Here is a 26,258-nt window from a genome sequence, read left to right as displayed (position 1 = left end):
CTTAGCATTGTGCCTAGAAAATAGTAACTATTAATAATAAATGTTAGCTGCTACAGTAATGATGTTGCTATTATTAATAAACAATTGGCTTCATAAAATAATTTTTAGAAATAGAATTGTTGGATGAAAGGCATATGTATGTTTGGTTTTTTCTTGAGATGGAGTCTTGCTCTGTCATGGGCTAGAGTGGAGTGACGCAATCTCAGCTCACTGCAACCTCCACCTCCCAGGTTCAAGCGATTCTCCTGCCTCAGCCTCCTGAGTGGCTGGGATTATGAGCATGTACCACCATACCCGGCTAATTTTGTATTTTTAGTAGAGATGGGGCTTCATTATGTTGGTAGACTGGTCTTGAACTCCTAACCTCAGGTGATCCACCTGCTTCGGCCTCCCAAAGCGCTGGGATCATAGGTGTGAGCCACCGTGCCCGGCTGAAAGGGATATGTTAATGTGACTTTGGGGAAAAAAATTATAAAGAAAAAATCCTGCAACTTACCATTTTCCTCTTCCCTTAGTCCAGAAGCACTGGAAATCCATGGGTCATTCACGTGGCTTGGACAAACACAATATAAACTTCAACTTAAAAGCCAGGAGATTCATAGTCTGCAGCTGAAAGCGTGCTTTGTTCATACAGGTGTTTATAACCTTGGAACTCCTAGGGTATTTGCCAAGTTATCGGACCAAGTTACAGTGTTTGAAACAAGTCAGCAGAATTCCATGCCTGCCCTGATCATCATCAATAATGTGTGACAACTTGGACATTTGTACTGAAATCCACGATAATCAGTTTGTGCTGGATGGGCTTTACAGCAGTATTTGATATACCTAACTTGTTATGGAGGTTGATTGATATCTTATCCCTGCAAAATACTTTGACTTGTCATTTTGTTTATGATGCAAAGCACGTTGGACTGAGAATACTTATATTCTTTTTCTGTATTTCTTTAAACCCTGAGAATAATTTACATGCTCATAATACAGGATTTCAACATATCTGTGCACCTTATTAAGCCCCATCTTAAGAAAACACAAAGTCTAAGTCTGCTGTTACAACTTGTTAATGGCATATGAATATTAGATGATTCTGAGAAAGGCAAGGCGTTGGCAGTACTCCTGTTAAGCCATTAGTCTCTAAATTCCAGCTTTACTGTGAAGTTCTATAGAGTGTTAAATACAAATTTTCCTGTCTTGCTTCACACAGTTCCTTAAAATCAGTTTTGAACTTTGGTCATAGAGTCTTCATATTTCAGTATCTGGTGGTCCCTATGGCTTATACATAACTTTGTAAAAAGAAAAAAAAAATTTTTCTGATGCTTTGAATATAGTTTTGAAAGGAGTTTTGACTTTTTTCCCCCTCATTCATCTCAGTAGAGTGTACTATTTCACAATACAATTTTTGTCATTAAAATTATCATATTCTTTATTATATAACGTTAACAATTGAGTTGATCTGTTTAAAATATAAATCTCAAGTTAATTAAAAATAAGCTTTTCAAAAATGTATTATATTTATAACAAATGTACTGTAAATAGAATAAAGACATGCTATTCACTGTATAGAGTATCTGTTGATTAGAAAGTCTGGTTTCAAAATAACTTTATTCAGAGAATGGGCATTTGGACATAGGAAATTTCAGTTCAGCCCTGCTGCAGATAAAGAAATGGGAGCAAAGGTGTTTCAAATGAAGCTCTCTTGTAATTGGAGAAGGAGGGAAGACAGAGTGTAGGAGTGGGTGGCAGGGAGTACAAGAGCCAGGGTCAGCCAAGTCTGGAGCAGATGGGGTCCTTGTGCCATTGACAGCTACCATGGTTTGTTCCATCTCAATCCCGGCACTAATCAGAGCATACTGCACCAAAGTGGGGAGAGATCAAAAGACCCCATTTTCAGACCGAAGATTCCAAACTTGTACTTGAAACAACTCTTCTTGAGAGAGGGGTGGTTAGTCTGTGTGCCTCTCTGCAACTGCTGCTTATGCTTCTGGATCTAAAGTGGGTCTCTGGCTTCTCAGCTCCTTCCACTCTGTGTCTTAGCAGGTGTGGGACAAGGTGGAGAGGAAGGTCACATTCTAAGGACACTCATTTCCTTCTTGAGAGTTTAGGGCCATGGGCTTATAAAAAAGTCTGAGGAGCAAAGGAAATAACAAGAATGAGAAGGAGGCATAATCACAGTGGTATCTCATTTAAACCACTCAGCTGAATATTAAATTGAACAGATTGTTAGACACTAATAAAAAAATTAAACTACATAAACCTACAACTGAATATATTAAAAATAAAGGTAATAAAGCACTCAAAATTACCTTGTAAATATTACTCAAGATTACTTCTATTGCATCTGTATCCTGGAAATATGTAATGGTGTGTTTCTGCTCATCTCTTGGCAACCCTGCATTCAGTGACTTGCTGGTAGCTTGAAATCGATGATAGTGGAATGTTTACCTCAAGAAAATCGGCAAATGCTATACACCAGGGCTTGATTTATTTTTGTTGTCTATGCTAGACCTAAGAAAGTGTTGGAGAAAATGTTAGTGATGCGTATTAAATTTAAAAGTGTTGCGTATTTGTAGCTATTAGGAGTAGCACAAATAGTTTAGGAAAATATTCCTGCAGTATCTGAAAAGTGTTAACACTTTTCAACTGTTAACCCAGTTCAACAAAGAAGTTGCCTATATCACTGATGAACTAGTGAAGATCCAACATGTGTTTTCTCACTTCCTCTTCCTCCTTAATAGAAACAAAAATATCAACCAGCATTCATACTAAAATTATTCTTGCTTATCAGTTGCAACATAGGTTTGTTTTCTATACAAGAGCTCAGCAAAAATCAAACTACCCTGAGAATCAATTGACTTTGGAATTTACGATAAAGAGTATTGCATATTTTATTGTTACTTGTAAAGTGTGTGCTATACAAACTTTACACAAACGCAGTTTAAAAGTTTTTTTTTTCCCCCTGGAGAATAATTTGATAAACATTCATCAGCGTACCTCTGGGCGTAGACCATGAGAAATATTCTGACGTCCACATTGCAGTTGGCCAAGAACTAAGGAAGCTTACGGAATCTTCCAGCTTTTAGAACCCAGTAGAGCAGTGGTTCTCAAAATGTAGGCGCATAATCATTAGGGCATTACTAAAAGTGTAATAACACAGGTTCTACCTCCTTAACCCAATTTTGTTGGTCTGGTTTGGGGATGAAACTTTGTTTTTGTTGTGAATTTCCTTTTGTTTTCAAATCTGGATTTTAACAAGCCCCGGTTCTGAAGAAAGGATCTGCATGGTACACTTTGGGAAACATTGTCCCAGGAAGCCTGAGAAGTACTTTATAACGTGGATTGAATTGTCAGGCACATCATGGAAATGTTAATCTTTCAAAGTTCTAGGTAGTTAGGCCAGGGTTTTAAACACATGCCCCTAAGATACTGTGATTTGTTCAAAGAGTAATTTTCTACTTCAAGGATATTGAAATAAAAATTGAGTTTCTGGTAGCTCATTTGTTCAGTTAGGTTAAACATTTAATAAGGCTGGGGTTGACAATCCCAGCTTGGCTATCAATTTTATTATTTCTTGGCTATTGATCAGAACTATGAACTCTTATAAAGGTTTTGGTGTTGGTTGGCCTATTTTGCCATTCACAATTATTAAGTTCTTTTGGGCAGATACATGCAGTCTCTACTAGGTATAGGTAGATGAGAGTTATAGATAGGATGACCACATAAGTTTTCATCCCAAATGAGACATTTTGAGAATGAAGGAGGGCACTATTAACAATTACAATTATGGGGACAATGGGATAAACTGGGTCTGTTCTGGGCACCGAGATGTAGGGGCCAAGGGAAAGCTTCCCCTCTGCCTTCAAAAGGTTCACTGAAAATAAACTGACAATAAGCGGATATAGAAAAAGGCATGTGAAACTTATTTAACCTGCTTAAGCACAGGGGAGTCACATGAGAACGATTTCTCAGTAACCCAGTGAGGTCCAGATGCTACTATACACTTCATAGGGGAAAGGGAGACTTGAGGTGTGGCAATTTTGAGGAGTAGTAAATGACTGTTAGTGGAGGTGAATGAACCTGGAGGCAGTAACCTGTAAATAATTCTCTTTGGAATTTGAATGAGCCCAAGAGGCAAACATTGTCAGGCCTCTGAGCCCAAGCTAAGCCATCATATCTCCTGTGACCTGCATATATACATCCAGATGGCTTGAAGCAACTGAAGAATCACAAAAGAAGTGAAAATGGCCGGTTCCTGCCTTAACCGATGACATTACCTTGTGAAATTCCTTCTGCTGGCTCAGAAGCTCCCTGACTGAGCACCTTGTGACCCCCGCCCCTGCCTGCCAGAGAACATCGCCTTTGACTGTAATTTTCCACTACCCACCCAAATCCTATAAAATGGCCCCACCCCTATCTACCTTTACTGACTCTCTTTTCGGACTCAGCCCACCTGCACCCAGGTGAAATAAACAGCCTTGTTCCTTACACAAAGCCTGTTTGGTGGTCTCTTCACATGGACACACATGACATTTGGTGCCAAAGACCCGGACTTCTTTGGGACACCAGTCCCCTGTCCTCTCCCTCACTCTGTGAGGAGATCCACCTACAACCTTGAGTCCTCAGACCAACTAGCCCAAGGAACATCTCACCAATTTCAAATCGGGTAAGCGGTCTTTTCACCTCTTCTCCAGCCTCTCTTGCTACCCTTCAATCTTCCTCTCGCTACCCTTCAGTCTCCCTGTCCTTCCAATTCCAGTTCTTTTTCCTCTCTATTAGAGACAAAGGAGACACGTTTTATCCATGGACCCAAAACTCCAGCACCAGTCACAGACTCAAGAAGACAGTTTTCCCTTGGTGTTTAATCATGCAGGGACGCCTACCTGATCATTCACCCACACTCCACTGGTGTCTGATCACCGCAGGGACGCCTGCCTGATCATTCACCCACACTCCACTGGTGTCTGATCACCGCAGGGATGCCTGCCTTGATCATTCACCCACATTCCCTTGGTGGCAAGTCAATTGGAGGGACACCTGCTTTAGCTGCTCACCACCCCCCTTCTCCGTGTCTCTACCCTCTCTTTTCTCTTGGCTTGCCTCCTTCACTATGGGCAACCTTCCACCCTCCATTCCCGCTTCTTCTCCCTTAGCCTGTGTTCTCAAAAACTTAAAACCTCTTCAACTCTCACCTGATCTAAAACCTAAGCATCTTATTTTCTTTTGCAACACTGCTTGGCCCCAATACAAACTCTACAAAATGGTTCTAACTATCCAGAAAATGGCACTTTTGATTTCTCCATTTTACAAGACCTGGATGATTTTTGTTGAAAAATGGGCAAATGGTTCAAGGTACCTGACTTGCAGGCATGCTTTTACACATTGGTCCCTCCCTAGTCTCTGCTCCCAATGCGACTTGTCCCAAATCTTTCTTCTTTCTCTCCTGTCTGTTCCTTCAGTCTCCACCCCAAGATCTGAGTCCTTCGAATCCTTTTCCACGGACCCATCTGACCTCTCCCCTCCTCCTCAGGCTGAGCCAGGTCCCAATTCTTCTTCAGCCTCCACTCCCCACCCTATAATCCTTTTATCACCTCCCCTCCTCACACCCGGTCCAGGTTACAGTTTCGTTCTGCAACTAGCCCTCCCCCACCTGCCCAACCATTTCCTCTTAAAGAGGTGGCTGGAGCTAAAGGCATAGTCAAGGTTAATGCTCCTTTTTCTTTATCCGACCTCTCCCAAATCAGTTAGCGTTTAGGCTCTTTTTCATCAAATATAAAAACTCAACCCAGTTCATGGCCCATTTGGCAACAACCCTCAGACGCTTTACCGCCCTAGACCCAGAGAGGCCAGAAGGCCGTCTTATTCTCAATATGCATTTTATTACCCAACCCATTCCTGACATTAGAAAAAGCTCCAAAAATTAGATTCTGGCCCTCAAATCCCACAAGACTTAATTAGCCTCACCTTCAAGGGGTACAAAAATAGAGTAGAGGCAGCCAAGTAGCAACATATTTCTGAGTTGCAATTACTTTCCTCCACTGTGAGAGAAACTCCAGCCTCATCTCCAACACACAAGAACTTCAAAATGCCTGAACCACAGCGGCCAGGTGTTCCTCCAGGATTGCCTCCCCCTCCCCCAGGATCTTGCTTCAAGTGCTGGAAATCTGGCTACTGGGCCAAGGAATGCCCGCAGCCCGAGATTCCTCCTAAGCCATGTCCCATCTGTGTGGGACCCCACGGGAAGTCAGACTGTCCAGCTCGCCTGGCAGCCACTCCCAGAGCCCCTGGAACTCTGGCCCAAGGCTCTCTGACTGACGCCTTCCCAGATCCTCTTGGCTTAGCGGCTGAAGACTGATGCTGCCCCAATCACCTCAGAAGCCTCCTGGACCATCACAGACACTTGTGGAGGGTAAGTTCACCCCCTTCTTAATCAATACGGAGGCTACCCACTCCACATGACCTTCTTTTCAAGGACTTGTTTCCTTTGCCTCCATAACTGTTGTGGGTATTGATGGTCGGGCTTCTAAACCTCTTAAAACTTCCCAACTCTGGTGCCAATTTGGACAATATTCTTTTATACATTCCTTTTTAGTTATCCCCACCTGCCCAGCTCCCTTATTAGATCAATATATTTTAACTAAATTATCTGCTTCCCTGACTATTCCTAGGCTACAGCCACACCTCATTGCCGCCCTTTTCCCCAGTTCAAAGCCTCCTTCACATCCTCCCCTTGTATCTCCCCACTTTAATCCACAAGTATAGGATACCTCTACTCCCTCCTGGGTAACAGGTCATGCACCCCTTACCATCCCATTAAAACCTAATCACCCTTACCCTGCTTAATGCCAATATCCCATCCCACAGCACGCTTTAAAAGGATTAAAGCCTGTTATCACTCACCTGTTACAGCATGGCCTTTTAAAACCCATGAACTCTCCTTACAATTCCCCCATTTTACCTGTCCGAAAACCAGACAAGTCTTACAGGTTAGTTCAGGATCTGTGCCTTATCAACCAAGTTGTCTTGCCTATCTACCCCATGGTGCCAAACCCATAGACTCTCCTATCCTCAATACCTCCCTCCACAATCCATTCTGTTCTAGATAAACCCAGCTGACCCCAGAAATCCTAAATCCTTCCCCCACTCCCCTTTCCATTCCTTAAAAAACAGCCCTAAAAGCTGCTTCCATACTAGCCCTCCCTAACTCATCCCAACCCTTTTCATTACACACTTCCCCTCTGTCTCTATACGGGGGAGCTTCTTCCGTCTTCTCCCTTCTTTCTTGCCTATTAAACTCTTCACTCCTTAAAAACCACTCTACGTGTGTCTGTGTCATTTTATCTAATTCGCGTGAGACAAGAGCCCTGGTGTTCCTCCACTCACCAGAGCCATATCACTAACACTGGGATGTGTATTCACATTCACTACAGCTCTCCTCCTCTCAGGCTGTCTACCCACTAGTCTGCTACAATAAATTTGGCCACATGTACAAATATTTCATATTAACAAGACAATCATATGATTACTTAGATGCCTGGGGAAGTTCTAGTTCCCCACCTTTTGGCAGAAGGGTTCACTCAATTCGGATATGATGGACAACAAGGTTCAGCTAAACTTCAGATTGGAATCAAGGGACAGAACCCTCTGATAGCTTAGTGACCGGAACCAGGACTGAATTTTAGCCCTGGGTGGAGAATGCCACTCCAATGGGTATGTTACAGGAAAGGGGTCCCGATCCAGACCCCAAGAGAGGATTCTTGGATCTCACCCAAGAAAGAATTCAGGCCGAGTCCGCAGTGCAAAGCAAAAGGGAGTTTGTTAGGAAAGTAATGTGGTGAAAGGACAGCTACTCCATAGATAGAGCAGGACGTTCCCAAAAGTAAGAGGAGGAACACATCCACCCTAGGTACAATGCTTGTGTATATGGGGAGATGTGTTCTGCTACAAGGGTTTGTGATAAAGAATTAATTTTCTTAATTACTATATTTTGCAAGAATAGAGATTATCATCTTTAAAGCAAAATTAGGAATGCCTTTGTTCTTCTGGATCTGTTTTAGTAAACTTAATTTGTTCCCTTAACTGTAACATCTAGAGGCTAGGAATGCGTATTTTTCTGAGAATGCAGCCAAGCAAGTCTCAGCCTCATTTTCCTAGCCCTCACTCAAAATGGAGTATCTCTGGTTCGAATTCCTCTGACAGGTATGGGCTACTGGCCTAACTAGATTTTTTTTTTTTTTTTTTTAAAGACAAGGTCTCACTGTGTTGCCCAGAGTGGAGTGCAGTGGTGTGATCTTGCCTCACTGCAACCTTCACCTCCTGGGCTCACGAGATCCTCCCACCTCAGCCTCCCAAGTAGCTGGGGTTACAGGTGCATACCACCATGCCTGACTAGTTTTTGTATTTTTAATAGAGACAGGGTTTCACCATGTTGGCCAGCTTGGTCTCAAACTCCTGGCCTCAAGTAATCCACCTGCCTTGGCCTCCCAAAGTGCTGGGATTACAGGCATGAGCCACTCCACCCAGCCCCTAACTAGATTCTTAAGCCATTTCATACACTTGTACAATATCTCTAGTCAAAACACCTAGTTCGAACACCACTCATATATCCTTAAAGTTGTAAATCAAAAATAAAATCCTAAGCCCCCAACCAACTGAACAGAATTTTAGGCTTGGCCAAGGGGATCCCAGAGAATCCTGAAAAACTAAATTCCAGGCCGTAACAGGAAGGGAAGTGAAACACACCTTGTTATACCTCCTCTCTTTTGGAGTTCAGACATAGCTGACCAGCATTAACATTAAATTACAGATTACAAGACTGACAAAACAGCCTCTGGCAATACAATACCAAATTGCAATCTGACTGGTACAGCATCCCATGACAGCAGACCATGAGGGAAATAAAAACATTTTCCCTCAAAATACATTTCTTTGACATATTTTTAAATGGCCCTGCAAAGGTGTCTTTTGCAGGGGAAGTTTGCCTCCATAGAAAATCTTCATTATTACAGTCAGGTCTTCCTTAGATATAGGAGAGATTAACTAAGAGTCTGACACCTTTTAAGGTCTGAAAAGAGACATTTATCATCTATTCTGTCTGAAGTAGGCTACCTAGAGGCTTCATCTACATAGAAGAACCTTGGCTTCCACAACACTTCTTATCTTAACTATTTCTTCCTACTGACTTCAGATTTTTAGACAAAGCTTAACTCTTCCAACCAATTGCCAATCAGAAAATCTTTGAATCCACCTATAACCTGTGAGCCCTCCACTTCAAGATGTTCTCCCTTTCTGGGCTGAACCAATATATAATTTATGTATTCCACGTATTGATTTATGTCTTTGCCTGTAACTCCGGTCTCCCCAAAAGTTTATACAGTTTGATATAAAACCAAACTGTAACCTTACTGCCTTTGGCACGCTTTCTCAGGACCTCCCAAGACTATTCCCCAGGCCACAGTCATGCATGTTAGCTCAGAATAAACCGCTTTAAATATTTTACAGAGTTTGCTTTTCTTTTTGTCAACAATGTTGATTAATAAACTCACCAGTGGCCAGGTGCAGTGGCTCATGCCTGTAATCCCAGCACTTTGGGAGGCCGAGGCGGGTGGATCACGAGGTCAGGAGATTGAGACCATCCTGGCTAACACAGTGAGACCCCGTCTCTACTAAAAATACAAAAAAATTAGCCAGGCATGGTGGTGGGCACCTGTAGTCCCAGCTACTCGGGAGGCTAAGCCAGGAGAATGGCATGAACCCGGGAGGCGGAGCTTGCAGTGAGCCAAGATTGCACCACTACATTCCAGCCTGGCCAACAGATTGAGACTCTGTCTCAAAAACAAAACAAAACAAACAAAAAACAAAAACTCACTAGTGCTATCGAGACAGCTGATATTTGAAAGTCTTATGGTAGCCACTTCTAGAATATGGCCTGATCTGTGTTTTTCGAAGGCTAAATAACCACCCAGGGTTAGGTACCCTGGTTATATTTTTCTTTTTCACTTTTTTCATGTCATTATTATCATCTTATCTCTGTGATCTTATATCTCTGCCTTGTACTTTTGTTATGTAAAATGAATTGCTTTCTTAAGTGTTAGTTTTTACATTTTTATGGGTATATCTTTGGTTACATATTTTGTCTGCTCCATAACAACATCATTCAGACAATTTTTCTCTTCTTTCTTCCTTTTTTTTCTTGTGTTATTTTCTATCTATACCTAGTCTGGTTTCTAAACTTATTTTTAAAAATATGTCAAGACAGGGTCTTGTTATGTTGCAAGGCTGGTCTTCAACTCCTGGGCTCAAGTGATCCCCTCCCACTTTAGCCTCCCAAGTAGCTAGAACTACAGGGATACACCACCATGCCTGGTTAAACTCGTTTTTAAAAGGAGTTTATTGACCAACTATTTGCAAGATGGTACTGTAGTAATACAGTGTTCCAGTAATTTACCTTATGATCAAAACTTATATACACAACTAATTTTAGCCTTTGCTACTTTTCAGCCAACCAAGATTAGCAGATGGCTACTTTTCAGCCAACCAAGATTAGCAGATGTAGAAATTGATGCTGAGTATTTTACCTCCACCCTGCTTTATTGCAAGATTTTTTTTTTCATACAAAAACGAGTTGCCAGTAAAATTGTTTGGCCCTGCCTTCTGTTTTTCTCCAGATTCCAATTCAAAAAAAGGACACTCTCATCTTGGCTGTCATAACAGACACAGAAAAAGCACTTTGAAGATGCTTTTCCATGATTATTAACTGAAAATTCTATGGAAGCATGGAAATAAAAGTGGGATGGACACACTTCTGGTTTTCCTCTAACATTCCTGAAACTCCTTTCAGTCTCTTTTTTTTTTTTTTCCAAGATAGGGTCTTGCTCTGTTGCTGAGGCTGGAGTGCAGTGGCATGATCTTGCCTCACTGCAATCTCAACCTCCTGGGCTCAAACAGTCCTCTCACCTCAGCTTCCAGAGTAGCTGGGACTACAGGTGAAATGGCCTCATTGCCTGGGGTGGCACCCGAAGTTCTTGGTCTCATGGCTGAGGAAATCAAGGACATGGACAAACCAAGGGTGAGGTTAGAGCAGAAGTTTAATAGGCAAAAGAAAGAGAACAGCTCTTTGCTGCAGAGAGGAGTCCCGAAAAGTGCTGCCGCTTCTACAGTTGAATGTAAAAGCTTTTATAAGAAATTGATGAGGGCTGGGCATCTCATTTGCGTAAGGCATGAATTTATGGTAGCTCCACCGCAAACCTTTATCATGTAGGTGGGTCCTTGGCCTGAGCTACTCCATGTTGCTTATCTCTTTCCTACTGTGCATGTGCTAAAAAAGAAAAAAAAGGTGGGGAGGTGAAGCCCCCATGGTTGACATGCCTGGCACCAGGTACCCCTTCCTCTCAGTGCAGCTGCAGGAATACCCATGCAAACTTTCAGCTTCCTTATCTATGTCCAAAAAGGGAAAGGAATATGCTTACTGGGACCCCCCCATATGTAAGTGAAGCTTGCTGATTACCCAGGAAGCTCCCCTTCTTTGCTGGAGCGGCTTCCTTATCTTTGTTTGCAGCCCAATCTTCCAGGCTGCTCTTTGTTAGAAGAGAAGTGATTTCTGGGGCTGCTTTTTCTTAGAAGGGAAGTTCTGCTGAGGACTCTTTGCCCTAACTATCTGCCTAACTAGTTTCTTTTTACCTCCTCTCTCACAGGCATGTGCCACCACATCAGCTAGTTTTTGCATTTTTAGTGGAGATGGGGTTTCACTATTTGGGTCAGCCTGGTCTCAAACTCGTGGCCTCAAGTGATCCACCCACCTCAGCCTCCCAAAGTGCTGGGATTACAGGCATGAGCCATCATGCCCTACCTCAGTCTCCTTTGTAAACTCATTTTGCTTTATTCAACCCTCAAGAGTCAGGCCTAATTATTTGTTAAAAGGTGAACTAGCTGGTTTTGGCACAGTATGAAATTTCCATTAAAAAGCAGGGCTAGTTTCTACTCCTACTCTTTTTTTACTTCCATATTCTGTGGAATCCTGCGTTAATAATCATGGAAACTCATTTTAAAAGTACATTTTCTTCTGAATATTTGAGGTGCATAATTAAGCATTTAAAAATTGACCATGCTCAAAAATGAAATGAATGAATAAAGAAGACAACAGATCAGGCATGGTGGCTCATGCCTGTAATCACAGTGGTTTGGGAGGCCAAGGCAGGCGGATCACCTGAGGTCAGGAGTTTGAGATCAGACTGGCCAACATGGTGAAACTCCGTCTCTACTAAAAATACAAAAATTAGCCGGGTGTGGTGGCACGCACCCGTAATCCCAGCTACCCATGAGGCTGAGGCAGGAGCATCACTGGAACCCAGGAGGCAGAGGCTGCAGTGAGCTGAGATCATGACACTGCACTCCAGCCTAGGCAACAGGGCAAGACTGTCAAAAAGAAAAAAAAAAACAGAAGACGACAAAGAAACAGCAGTATAAATAGAAAAAAATTCCAGAGTAACAAGATTAAATGAATTTTTTTTCTTTCTTTTTTTCGAGTGGAGTTTCACTCTTGTTGCCCAGGCTGGAGTGCAGTGGCACGATCTTGGCTCACTGAAACCTCCGCCTCCCGGGTTCAATTGATTCTCCTGCCTCAGCCTCCCAAGTAGCTGGGATTACAAGTGTGAGCCACCACGCCCAGTTAATTTTTGTGTTTTCAGTAGAGACGGGGTTTCACCATGTTGGCCAGGCTGGTCTTGAACTCCTGACCTCAGGTGATCCACCTGCCTCAGCCTCCCAAAGTGCTGGGATTACAGACATAAGCCACCATGCCTGACTGAAAATAAATTTTTAAAATATTGTTATACAATAAATGAAAGCTAAGCATAGTGCTATTCTTTAGAAAGCAATTCTTCTATTATGAAAAACAGAATTGTTGACTCTAAGAAAACACAATATTATAAAGTAGTATTTCCCAAAATATGTTTCAATGAATACAATATTAATAGGTCTTTGGTGAAAAAAAGAATTCCCGGAGCAAACTAATTAAATAAATACAGAATTAAAATTAAAGAGGTTTCTTTACTGCTTAATGTATTAATGGAGGGTTTCCCAAACATTCAACTGGGGACTAGTCTTTCTTAGCCAAAGCATCTTTCAGAACTAGTGATATGTTCCATGATTAGAGGTTAGTGAACTTTTTTTGTAAAATGACAGATAATACATATTTTGGGCCTTGCAGGTCATACAGTCTTTGTTGCAACTACTCAGTTCTTTTGTTTCTTCACAAAAACCACCAGACACAAATAAATGGGTACGGCTATTTTTCTAAATAAACACCTGTTTTGTAAATAGAGTTTTATTAGCATTAACACTGAGTAACATTGTCCGTATATCTTGGGAACATGGACAAGACCAAAAAACAGGAAGAGAAAGGAGAGAGGACAGAGTATAGTGACAGAGCATTCCTTTTTATGGAAAGTTTCACTAAAACCCTTGCAAGTGATGCGTGAAACCAATTATATCCACTAGAGGGCACTAGGAGTGCAAGTTTGCATCAATGTCTATACCCTTTGCCTTTAAAATGTTGAAATTAGCATTATATGAGGTAACACATAGCAGAATTTGGAGTAGTTCACAAAGAAAAAATGTGACCTGAGGAGGTGGCCAGATGACTGAAACTTATATACCATTTTAGGCTAAACAAAAGAAAGGTGGATTTGGGCTGAAGTTGGGGGCCATTTCTGGGAAGGAGAATGAGAGGAAATGCATGGTAACTAAAAGTGGTTTCCTCATGCTGAGAAGAGCCTCTCAGGTGGTGTATTAGTTCATTCTTAGGCTGCTAATAAAGACATATCTGAGACCGGTAATTAATAAAGGAAAGAGGTCTAATTGACTTACAGTTCAGCGTGGAGGGGGGAGGCCTCAGAAAATTTACAATCATGGTGGTAGGGGAAGCAAACACATCCTTCTTCACATGGTGGCAGCAGGAGAAGTGCTGAGCAAAAGGGGGGAAAGCCCCTCATACAACCATCAGATCTCCCGTGAACGAACTCACTATCACGAGAACAGCATGAGAGGAACCACCCCCATGATTAGATTGCCTCCCACCTGGTCCCTCCCATGACACGTGGGGATTATGGGAACTACAATTCAAGATGAGATTTAGGTGGGGACACTGCCAAACCATATCAGGTGGTAAGGGTTGTCTCCAGGAGCCTCTCTTCTTGGTATGGAGACATCTTTACGATGGAAATTTCCTTTATAAATATAAATATCCTTTATGAAAGGAAAATTTTATACTTTCTTTTTAGATAGTGGGAAGTAAAAAGCTTTTCCTGCATCTACTGGTTCTCAGTTGCCTATAACTCAAAATAATTCTTGTCAAAGTGATATATTTTTCGTGGAGCATATTCTGGTACCTTTAAATTTCAAAATTGATATCCAGATTGATGTATCAAGTTTATAGAAAGTATTTGAATATTTTAAGTATTTGAAGGTAGGTTGTACTATTTTCTAAACAGTAATACATTTTTGGATGTATAAGTTTACTTGCAAATAACAGGCTATAATATAGTTTGGCTGTGTTCCTTCCCACCTGAATCTCATCTTGAATTGTAATCCCATAGTCCCCAGGTGTCAAGGGAGAGACCAGGTGGAGGGAATTGAATCACAGGGGCAGTTTCCCCCATGCTGTTCTTGTGATAGTGAGTGAGTTCCCATAAGATCTGATGGTCTTATAAGTGTTCGGTAGTGCCTCCTGTGTTCATTCTCCCTCCTGCTGCCTTGTGAAGAAGGTGCCTTGCTTCCCCTTCACCTTCCACCATGATTGTAAGTTTCCTGAGGCCTCCCCAGTCATGCAGAACTGTGAGTCAATTAAACCTCTTTCCTTTATATTTTACCCAGTCTCAGGTATTTCTTTACAGCAGTGTGAAAACAGACTAATACAGGCTGTCATCTCTGCAAACAAGACTGCCTTGGAAGAGCTAGTATCGAAAGGTTCCTAAATCACACTACCCAGGTTTCAATCCATGGCTTTACCCCTTGCCACATATAAGACTTTGGGACAGTAACCTAACCAGCTATCTGAGTTTTTTCATTTGTATAGTGTAGCAACAATAATTCCTATTTCACTGGGTCATTGTGACGATTGGCTGACCTAATTCCATACATTTCTTAGCTCAGTGACTGACAGTAATAAGTACTCAAAAAATGTATTATTTTAAAACACGATTTACTTAAATTCCATTTGAACTTTGTTAAGGCCCTTTGTAAGGCCCTCTAATAGATGTGATTTCAAATGGCTGTATGAAACCTAAATAATTCAAACTTAATTGTAATTTTTGGAAGCCTAAAAATTATGTTGAGCTTTAAAGGAAATGTGACTGTGTGGTCTGAGCACATGCATGTGGCTGCAGTTTCTGGTTCTCAGATTATAGATTCATTCTTTCTCGTTGCTCTTGGGAACAACTAAATGGCACCAGACATAAGACCCCCCCTCCTGATGATGGCTAGCCTTTCTTCCTTTATTATCTTGCATCTAATTCAGATCAGATGGTGCAAAAGACCCCATGACTGTTATATCCTCAATGTGGAATGTTAAATATACCTTTCCCAAAAAGAACACCACCTCGATTAATCAGATTACTGTAACTGTGTGCTAGCCTTGTGTGGAAAATGTTGAAACCTTGTTAAGCTTCCCAAACCTTATTGATATAAATGACCTCCAAAACTTCTCCACTTTGAAGCACTGGCTTCCATTCTTTGGCATCTCCTTAAAATTTGTGCTTGACGAAACTCTATATTTAACCATATTTCCTGAATCTCCTTATTTAAGGTTGACACTCTATAGCAACCACTGCACTGTTTTAAGTTTCCAATTCTGTTCAAGATTCTAGGCTTTATTTTGATTGTGAACTTGGGGCTTGTGCACAACAACTGTGAGATTTGCCTCTTTCATATCATTCCTTAATACTTAGAAGAATGCAGGACACATACTAGAAATTCTTGTTGAATTGAACAGGAGAAATGAACTGATGAATGAAATATTGAGGACCATAACTCTTTTGACCAACGCTCTCTGGTCACTTTAAATTTCAAGAACAGCCTGAATTTCAATAATTACATTTTCCAAGAAGTTTAATAACCAGCATTCTGAATTTCATAAAGTTAGCATTGGCTTCTCTCCTGGGAAGCTTTCAGTTTGGGAGGAAGATGGCCAACTTCTCCATTTTTCTACTGTGTGCTTCTCCTTCCTGTCTCAGTATGCTTGGCTGCCTCTGAATCTTCCAGAATTTGGTAAGAGTACCTAAGTAGGAGGAGCAAGGGTGTAGGAATGCCTTACCTCACCGGTACTGTGATAACCTGGCATTGATGGTCTCTGGGCACTCTGGTCTTGGCAGTTGTCTCAAACTGAGTCTATCAGGGAATGTTTTGTGGGTTCTTGAGAGACCTCCCATTACTGGGAATCTTCCACAAGGTGGAAGCCATGTGTTGAGGATGGAACGACAATTTAGTAGAAGCCCACGGTCCCAATGATTGTAGAGTCTACGTAGTGGCCTGGGACTGTCTATCTGGACCTTTGTGCAAAAGAAATAAAGTTTACTTTTATTAAACCTATTGGTATATTTTGCTGAACATACTCTAACTAATAAAACTGTGTTGCCCTTGCCAGTAATGTGTGTTGTCCCCTCTGAGTGTTTCAGATCCTGGCAGGAAGCCATGTCGTTCATCATGTTATACCTATGGGTTTTGTGCAGTGCCTGCACATAGACTATATGTTCAAAAACATTTGTCTGATGATATTTTTATAGGGGCAGGCTGGTTTGATGTGCCACATTTTATTATTGAAACCCAATGTTTAATACAGCAGTTAATTTGGTTCAGTTTAGTATTGTTATTGTTGACCACTTATCCCCTCAATTCTCATCTCCCAGAGTCATTTTTTTTTTAATACCTTAAGTTCTGGGGTACATGTGCAGAACGTGCAGGTTTGTTACATAGGTATACACATGCCATGGTGGTTTGCTGCACCCATCAACCTGTCATCTACATTAGGTATTTCTCCTAATGCTGTCCCTCCCCTTGCCTCCCCAACCCAACAGGCCCCAGCGTGTGATGTTCCCCTCCCTGTGTCCACATGTTCTCATTGTTCAACTCCCACTTATGAGTGAGAACATGCAGTGTTTGGTTTTCTGTTCCTGTGTTAGTTTGCTGAGAATGATGGTTTCCAGCTTCATCCATATTCCTGCAAAGGACATGAACTCATTATTTTTTATGGCTGTATAGTATTCCATGGTATATATGTGCCACATTTTCATTATCCAGTTTATTGTTGATGGGCATTTGTCCCAGAGTCTTTTTTTTTTTTTTTTTTTTTTTGAGACAGAGTCTTGCTCTGTTGCCCAGGCTGGAGTGCAGTAGTATGATCTCGGCTCACTGCAACCTCTGCCTCCTGGGTTCAAGCAATTCTCCTGCCTCAGCCTCTCAAGTAGCTGGGACTAGAGGTGTGCATCACCACGCCTGGCTAATTTTTGTATTTTTAGTAGAGATGGGGTTTCATCATGTTGATCAGGTTGGTCTCAGACTCCTGACCTCATGATCTGCCCGCCTTGGCCTCCCAAAGTGCTGGGATTACAAGAGTGAGCCACCACACCTGACCCAGAGGCATTTTTTAGAAGTCTAGTCTTTGGGCTGGGCACGATGGCTCACATCTGTAATCCCAGCACTTTGAGAGGCTGAGGTGGGTGGATCACGAGGTCAGGAGATTGTGACCATCCTGGCTAACACGGTGAAACCCCTTCTCTACTAAAAATACAAAAAGTTAGCCAGGCATGGTGGTGGGTGCCTGTAGTCCCAGCTACTCGGGAGGCTGAGGCAGGAGAATCATTTGAACCTGGGAGGCAGAGATTGCAGTGAGCCAAGATCACACCACTGCACTCCAGCCTGGGCAACAGAGCGAGACTCCGTCTCAAAAAAAAAAAAAAAAAAGAAAGAAAGAAATCTAGTCTTTGACCAGGTTCCCCTCATCATCCACCAAGGCACTCACAGCCATCTGGGTTGTTCTTGTCTGGGCAGCAGCTGTGCTGGATTCTAGGGTTGCCTCTGGCCATTGGCAGGTAACAGGCTTCTCTTTGGCCACAGCTTTTTTCATGCTGCTTTGTCCCAACTGTGGCCAGTCTAAACCCTTCCTTAAGGCCCCAAAGCACAACTAATACTATAAGCTGCAGCACTGAATAAGAAATTAGTGAAGACTTGGGGTTAACAAGGGCACCAACTGCAGTCTGTTTTCTAAACGAGTGAAATTGCCCAAATAGCAAAATTTCCACATGGAAACGAAAGTTGAAATTTCAGTCTTCATTGTTCCATTTGTCTCAATGGGCTTTCATGGGTTGATTTCGGGGCAACATAGATTCAAACTTCGGTTTCTAAAATATTTATAAACTCTCTATTATAAAGGGCTACAAGCAAACCTGGCTGACCTTCACTGTAGGGGGATATATTAGCATTGTTATACCAGACAGGAAACAGTCAACTCTCAGTTTTACAGAGAGACAGATCTCAATCTTCCAAGGCTGGCACAAACATCTAGGAAAAGGTAGTCTGAAACAAGATGGAAGTTAATGCTTTGGCTCACGAGAGATGCAGAAATGCAACAGATTCATGGATAATTATCTCCCAACAGAAAACAGCCGTTATAGCCCTTGAAAATACCTTTGCACATCTGAGAAGCTTTTTTTTTTTTTTTTTTGAGTAATGTTAAGAGTAGCAAAACAATTTTAGAATGCAACCCACTTGGAAAATTATCCTTAGAGTAAAATCTTAAAGGAAAAAAAGAAGTATCATATCAAGAAATTGTTAAGATTGCTAGCCAAGAACCAAGGAGTAAGGATAGCCTTAGAAACCATTTTTATATATATCCTCTAGTGTAACATCATGAACAGAAAGTCTGTGCTAGACATTTATTTCTTAGTATTACACCACAACAGTCTGATGATAAGCAGAAATTCTTTCAGATCAAGACGATTGTTCTGCAGTCTGTATGTCCTCAGATGACTGATAAAGCAATTCTAGGGTTCCCAATACTCACACAAACTTTTCTCTTTGAGGAGGCTGACACCTGGTTCACAGCTTATTTCCTTTTTATTATTTGCCATTTTGGCTTTGCATGCATTCAAGATGTTCTATATTTAGTGTAACTCTTTTCCCTTATGAGATGGTGTGATATTATAAAGGATTTTTAACTCTTTGCAGGAAAATTAGTTTTACCTTTTAGTCCCTTATTTATGACAGGGATATCACAACTCTCATATTTTGTGGTATTTTTAATTGTTTCTTTTATTTTTTTCTGGGATGGAATGGTATGATAGGAAGCATACAATTGTAAAAAGAAAAGCTGATCTTAATTGAAAAAAATTAAACTCTGATTTATATTAATTTTTAAATGATTGTAGGGTTGGGATTTAAAATTACATGTTCTCCATTTGTGCATTAGAAAATGTCGTGTGTGTGATATTTCCTAGTTTGTAACATTAAAATACACATATGTGTATATTTAGTTAGTGATCCATAAAAAGAGATACTTTGAAAATTAAAATTATTTGTAATGATCAAAACAATGTCCCACTAATAAAGTTTTATACAAAGAAAGCTCTTTAATTTGTTAATTTAAATTAAGTTCACATTTTCACCTGTTAAATTTTCTTTTTTAATTTTTATTATTTATTTATTTTTTATGATACTCTAAATTCTGGGGTACATGTGTATAATGTACAGGTTTGTTACATATGTATACATGTGCCATGTTGGTGTGCTGCACCCATTAACTCATCATTTACATTAAGTATTCCTCCTAATGCTCTCCCTCCTCCCTCCCCCCACCCCACGACAGGCCCCGGTGTGTGAGGTTCCCCACCCTGTGTCCAAGTGTTCTCATGGTTCAATTCCCACCTATGAGTGAGAACATGCGGTGTTTGGTTTCTGTCCTTGCAACAGTTTGCTCAGAATTATGGTTTCTAGCTTCATCTATGTCCCTACAAAGGACATGAACTCATCCTTTTTTATGGCTGCATAGTATTCCATGGTGTATATGTGCTACATTTTCTTAATCCAGTCTGTTGGTCATTGATGGACATTTGGTTGGTTCCAAGTTCATGCATTGTGAGAATAGTGCCACAATAAAACATACATATGTGTATGTGTGTGTCTTTAGAGGCATGATTTATAAATCCTTTGGGTATATACCCAGTAATTTGGATATTAACAATGGTATTTCTGGTTCTTAGATCCTTGAGGGAATCGCCACACTGTCTCTCCACAGTGGCTGGAACTAATTTACACTCCCACCAACAGTGTGTAAAAAGTGTTCCTATTTTTCCACCTCCTTCCAGCACCTGTTGTTTCCTGACTTTTCAGGATCGCTATTCTAACTGATGTGAGATGGTATCTCATTGGTTTTGATTTGCATTTCTGATGGCTAGTTATGATGAGCATTTTTCATGTGTCTGTTGGCTGCATAAATGTCTTTGAGAAGTGTCTGTTCATAACTTTGCCTCCAATTTCTTTGATGGGGTTGTTTGATTTTTCTTATAAATTTGTTTAAGTTCTTTGTAGAGATTCGATAGCCCTTTGTCAGATGGGTAGACGTACCCTCTCCCATTCTGTAGGCTGCCTGTTCACCTGATGGTGATTTCTTTTGCTGTGCAGAAGCTCTTTAGTTTAATGAGATCCCATTTGTCAATTTTGGCTTTGTTGCTATTGCTTTTGGTGCTTTAGTCATGGTGTCCTGTCCATGCCTGTGTCCTGAAATGGTAGTGCCTAGTTTCTCTCTAGGGTTTCTTTTATGGTTCTAGGTCTAACATTTCCAAGTCTCTTAATCCATCTCTTGAGCACTCTTGTATAAGGTGCAAGGGAAGGGATCCAGTTTCAGTTTCTCTCTACATGGCTAGCCAGCTTTCTTCCCAGCACCATTTATTAAATAGGGAATCCTTTCCCCATTTCTTGTTTTTGTCAGGTTTGTCAAAGATCAGATGGTTGTAGATGTGTGGTATTATTTCTGAGGGCTCTGTTCTGTCACCTGTTAAATATTCTTATAGTACATTTTATACTGTTGCCATTTTGAATGTTAAGAGATGAGCCTGCTTATGTAAATTTAATGTTAAATTTTTCAAAAGAGAGAGAAGCCCAGGTGTTGCCAGACTAAGCCTGGCTGTCAATCCCAGGAGTCTTCATAAATGATATTTACCTGGGCTGGTTCGCCGCTTTCAAGTAACTGTTCTAAAGCGTTTAATTCTCAGAAATAAATCTCTTCCTAGTTTTTTGTCAAAGCCAGAGATTTATTACTTGTATAGATTAAGGAGAGCACACACACGCACACGCACACATACACACACGCACACACACACCAGCACAGTGTTGCTTTTGTAAATTAATAGATGTGATACATTATCTGTTCACCTCAGTTACTGTAATGACTGAAATCATGCTTCAGAAGCCTTTGCTACGGCCCTTGAAAGGGCATGCTCCTATAAAAATCCTTTCTTCTTTTTCAAGAAGTAAAACAGTGAGTGAATTAGGTCTTTCAGGGTATCTCAGGTGGTGGGGGTTTATTGTAGGAAACCAAAGGAAAGTTAAGGAGGAGAAGAAAACATCCCAGTTACTGAGCTTTCAATACCGTGGACCTAGCACGGCCATTTTGCATCCGGGTATCACATGGGCAGCTCGTCGGTCTACTGCTCCACCATCGCTTCGGGTTCTCATGGTACTTCTGTTTTAGTGCTGTTTCTGCTGCCAATCCCTCTAATGACTCTAGGTAATACCACCTTTGCTTAAATTTCTATCTTTCCCATGGTCTCTACCTATGAATTTACAGTTGTCTCTCTGAGAGTCTTTTTGCTGTTCAGGACTCCGTTTTCTTTTCTTTTTTTTTTTTTTTTTTTTTTGTTTTGTTTTGTTTTTGAGACAGAATCTTGCTCTGTTGCCGGGCTAGAGTGCAGTGGTATGATCTTGTCTCACTACAACCTCTGCATCCTGGGTTCAAACGATTCTCCTGCCTCAGTCTCCTGAGTAGTTGGGATTACAGGTGCCCGCCACCACACTTGACTAATTTTTGTATTTTTAGTAGAGACAGTGTTTCACGATGTTGGTCAGGCTGGTCACGAACTCTTGACCTCAGGTAATCCACCTGCTTCGGCCTCCCAAACTACTGGGATTACAGGCATGAGCTACCATGCCGGGCCAGGACTCTTGTTTTCTATCCGTGTGTGTCACCCTCGAACACCCCAAGGAAAAATCTGATTGGGTGTCTTCCTCACAGCCCTGTTTTGAAGAAGTCTCAGGCCTCTTCGTATGTCCCTTTGTGTTCTGATTGTGGGTTTCCAAACTTCGTTAATCAACAGAATCACCTGGTGGGTATTTTAAAATATAGAATTCATACCCCTTTCTTGGGAAATTTGATCCTGTAGCTCTGGGCTTGTTCCTACAAGACTGGTTTATAAGAAATGCTCTAGATGATTCTGAAACACTGCGTTAGATGGCTATATTTGTGTCAGGCATGCATTTCTGGTCTAATTGGTTATGTTTAGATTGTAGGGTCAACTACCCAAAGAACAAGGGAACCGTGTTTTGCTGCTATCCCAAGAAGAGACAGGGTAACTGGCAGGCCCTTTGAGGGCCAGCACCATGTTGGAAATAGGTGGTACATTAGAAGCAGTATAAAGCCCATCACTGGAGTTGAATTTCAGACTTGACTCATGGTGCATGAAGGTTTAATTGTGCTTCTGACATTTTGATAAATGAGCCGTATTGTCTGGAACTCAACTTGTTTGTTGCAGCTTCTCTCTGGTAGCCTGTGTGCCTACAACTTTTAAGTTCAGAGCAAGCTCCGCTGTATACTCTGTAGAAGTAAGACCTATAATGCATGCTCATGGGAAATTTAGACATGGGGGTTAACAAAATTAACAATGTTGTTTTTAAAAATATTGAATATAATACAGTTACCAACTCAGTGGGATTCCTTTGAAAGACAAAAAGATTATCTTCACTTGTAGGTGACATTTTCTTTCCTGCATAAAGACTAGAGAGTGAAACAAAGTGAAACACCTATTACCTCAACGTAGAAGATTCTGTTCGTGGGTAACGTGTTAACCAACCAAACATACTAGTTGGCATACACCTGTTGAAATGAGAATGGCCATGTTCCAGGAAGTGAGGAGTTGTAGTCTGCTTTATATTTACTGGCTAATGGAGCCTTAAATAAAACATGATCTGGCTGGTATTTATTGAAGCTGTGTTTAGGGGCTGGCATGAGGGATGCGTTTATTTGTATTCTTTTTGTTGCAAGTGAGAAAGCCAAATCAGTTCTAATCAGGAGTAATTGGAAACATGGCTATCAACAGCTCCAAACCCCTTACGTTTTATAGTTTCTCTGTGAGTCTACATATCTATATTCTATATATCTATACACATTCCATATGATTCTCTGTATCCATCTGATTCTACAATCATGTTGATTCTAGAACCTCTAGATTCTGTATATGATTCTTTCTTGGTACCAAGATCTCAAATCCCCGGAATGGGCCACAATGGCCTCACTTGAGGTAAGTCTGCACCCCTGACCAATCCACTGTGGCCAAGGAGCAGAAGCAGGGAGCGTGATGTTCTCAGAAAAAGGAAGGTAGAGGTGAGGGGGAGATTGTGGAGGGAAGGCCAAAAAAGGACATCTAGGGGACATCCAGAAATAAAGGAGGAGAAAAGAGGTGCAGCGACATAGAGGAGAAGAGAGTCAAAACACTCTGACAGCAATACCAGGCAGTGCATTCTTACAGCAGTGGAACTTCACCGGCTGGGCTTGGTCCACAGGCCATACAGAGCAGAGTCGTTGGTGGTGGTGATGTTGATAGTGAGAAGCAGCTATTAGTTCATCTTATTGTATCAGGCTCTCAGTGATGATGTATTCATGGAGGAAGAGAGATTTAAAGAATTGGTTAGCTTAGACAAGTGCAGCTCTCTGAAGAGGGAGAGTAGTGCAAAGGAAAATTGAGTAAAGACAATGAGGGTGGTCAAAGAGAACAGATGGGGAAAAGAGGCAAGAGAGAATTGGACAATGGGGCTGAGACAGGGAACTGTTCTCCCCTCTACTCCCTTCATCTCTTTCCCCAATGCCAACCTTGAGATGGAAGATGGGAGACTCTTATCTTCTTCATTTTTCTCTAGTATCTTCAGAATACGAATTTTCTGTTTTTCCTCCAAATCTCTCCCTTCCCCATGCTTTGTATGGTGAAGTGGCATTTAACATGGAAAAGATTTTGGGATTTTGGTGTTTTGGGTGGGACTGAAAAACGAAAATGCATGTTGTTGGTTTCATAGAACTGGCAACAGGATCTGGGCTTTAAGAGAAATGGATGAAGAGGATCTGGAAGTTTCTTTTAATGTTAACCTGCCTGCTCCCCAGGTAGGGACAACAGCCCTTTTGTTATTGCTGGAAGACAAGAGGATAATTGATACTACCATTGTGAAACAATTAGGGAGCTGAGTATGGGATCAGAAAAATAGAAATAGCAATTTAAAACACTGAAAGTATTGAATAGAAACTAGACATCTCTGATTCCATTTGTAAAAACCATCTCAATTTGTTTTGGGTTCTGATTCCGTTTTTAAAAACCACCTCAATTGCATTTTCCAAGTAGATTCCCAGTGAAAAGAGATATTTCTAACTAAAAGTGTTGAAATTGACTTTCTGTACCAAATTAGTCCATTTTGAGCCTGCATGTTGTAACACAATATTCTCTGGGCCTAATCCCTCTGTATGAACAAACATTGAGATTCCAGAACTGCACAGCAGAGGGCCAAGGGCTAGAATGTTCTAGAGTAACTCTGAGGCTGTTCTTGACCACCCCTTTTCCTACAATTTCAAGAAGGACGTAAAAAGACTTTGAAAACAAAATCTTTTCAAAATGGGCATAAATAATTGAGTGTGATTTGGCACTCTAGACTCACCTTGCTTTATGTAATAAATGGATGATTCCATTTAAAGTAAATAATAATTGTTGATTCCTTGCACAAACTTTTTTTTTTTTTTAAAAATAGACAGGATCTTGCTATGTTGCCTAGGCTAGTCTTGAACTACTAGGCTCAAGCAGTCCTTCCATCTAAACCTCCCAAGGTGCTGGGATTATAGGCGTGAACCACCACGCCTGGCCCTGTACAAACATTTTAAAGATAATTAGTTGTATTTCTCATTGATCTGTGTATTAGTGTATTAGTCAGGGTTCTCTTAGAGGGATAGAACTAGTAGGACATATATATATATATATGTTTATATAGATACAGATGTAGATATATAAAGGGGAGTTAATTAAGTATTAACTTACACGATCACAAGGTCTCACAATAGATTTTCTGCAAGCTGAGGAGCAAGGAGAGCCAGTCTGAGTCCCAAAACTGAAGAACTTGGAGTCCAGTGTTCAAGGGCAGGAAGCATCCAGCACAAAATATGTAGGCTGGGAACCTAGACCCATCTTCTCCTTTTCACGTTTTTCTGCCGGCTTTATATTTGCTGGTAGCTGATTAGATTGTGCCCACCAGATTAAGGGTGGGTCTGCCTTTCTCAGCCCACTGACTCAAATATTCATCTCTTTTGGCAACACCCTCACAGATACACCCAGGATCAATACTTTGTATCCTTCAGTCCAATCAAGTTGACACTCAGTATTAACCATCACAAGTCCACTGCTTGTCTACTTGAATCCATACACATCTAGAGATCACAAATAATCTTCAAATAAAGACAATATTAAGGTAATAACTACACCTAACATAATACAACTATTCTTCATACAACTGGAAATGCACCAATCCCTAACCCAAATACTATTACATAAAGTTAATACTTTAATGCTGATATGAAGTCAATAAATCTTACGTCACATGATAAAGAAGAAAGGAAATAAAATGAAGATATTTTCTTAGTACAAGTATATACATGCAGAAACATGTTTTTAACAAAAGAAGGAGGAAATTACTCATGACAATTACAGCTCTCATTTCTGTAGCTGGTCACATGGTCATAGCTGGTATTGATGACTACCTTTTTCTGCTACCCATTCTGTATTTCCTTTGCCTTCAGCAAACACCTAAGCAGGTTGTGGGTTTTTTCCTCATGGAGTGACCCAAACCTTCATTCCTGAAGGGTCTGGGTCGTTTGTAGTCCTGCCTGAATTGGGCTGTTGTAGTTTCCCATTGACCTTAATCACAGGGCATGGTAAATACTAAGAGACACCCCAATGGGTCTCTTGTATTCTATG

At 41.1% G+C, this 26,258-nt stretch overlaps 1 protein-coding gene and 1 long non-coding RNA gene across 8 annotated transcripts in view; one reads left to right on the top strand and one right to left on the bottom strand.

The window, feature by feature from the left end:
• The window catches only part of TRAPPC8 (trafficking protein particle complex 8), a 112,220-nt gene extending 110,663 nt beyond the window's left edge, over positions 1-1,557 (top strand). For all 7 annotated transcript variants that reach the window (XM_021930013.2, XM_009192570.4, XM_003914279.5 and 4 more), the window contains one exon: positions 516-1,557. In XM_021930013.2, the coding sequence (XP_021785705.2) occupies positions 516-750 (235 nt within the window). In that variant the 3' untranslated portion in view covers positions 751-1,557. The remainder of the gene's footprint in view (positions 1-515) is intronic.
• LOC110741790 lies at positions 1,242-2,410 on the bottom strand. The gene is made up of 2 exons (XR_002518664.2): positions 2,301-2,410; positions 1,242-2,121 (listed from the first exon to the last, which is right to left on the bottom strand). It is a non-coding gene; the product is annotated as an uncharacterized LOC110741790 (long non-coding RNA).
• Between the last annotated feature and the right edge of the window lie 23,848 nt (positions 2,411-26,258).

Source organism: Papio anubis, chromosome 19 (assembly GCF_008728515.1).
Source record: "Papio anubis isolate 15944 chromosome 19, Panubis1.0, whole genome shotgun sequence".
In the NCBI taxonomy this organism is placed as follows: domain Eukaryota; kingdom Metazoa; phylum Chordata; class Mammalia; order Primates; family Cercopithecidae; genus Papio; species Papio anubis.
Note: the sequence above shows the minus strand (reverse complement) of the source record. Positions and strands in the feature narration are given on the sequence as shown.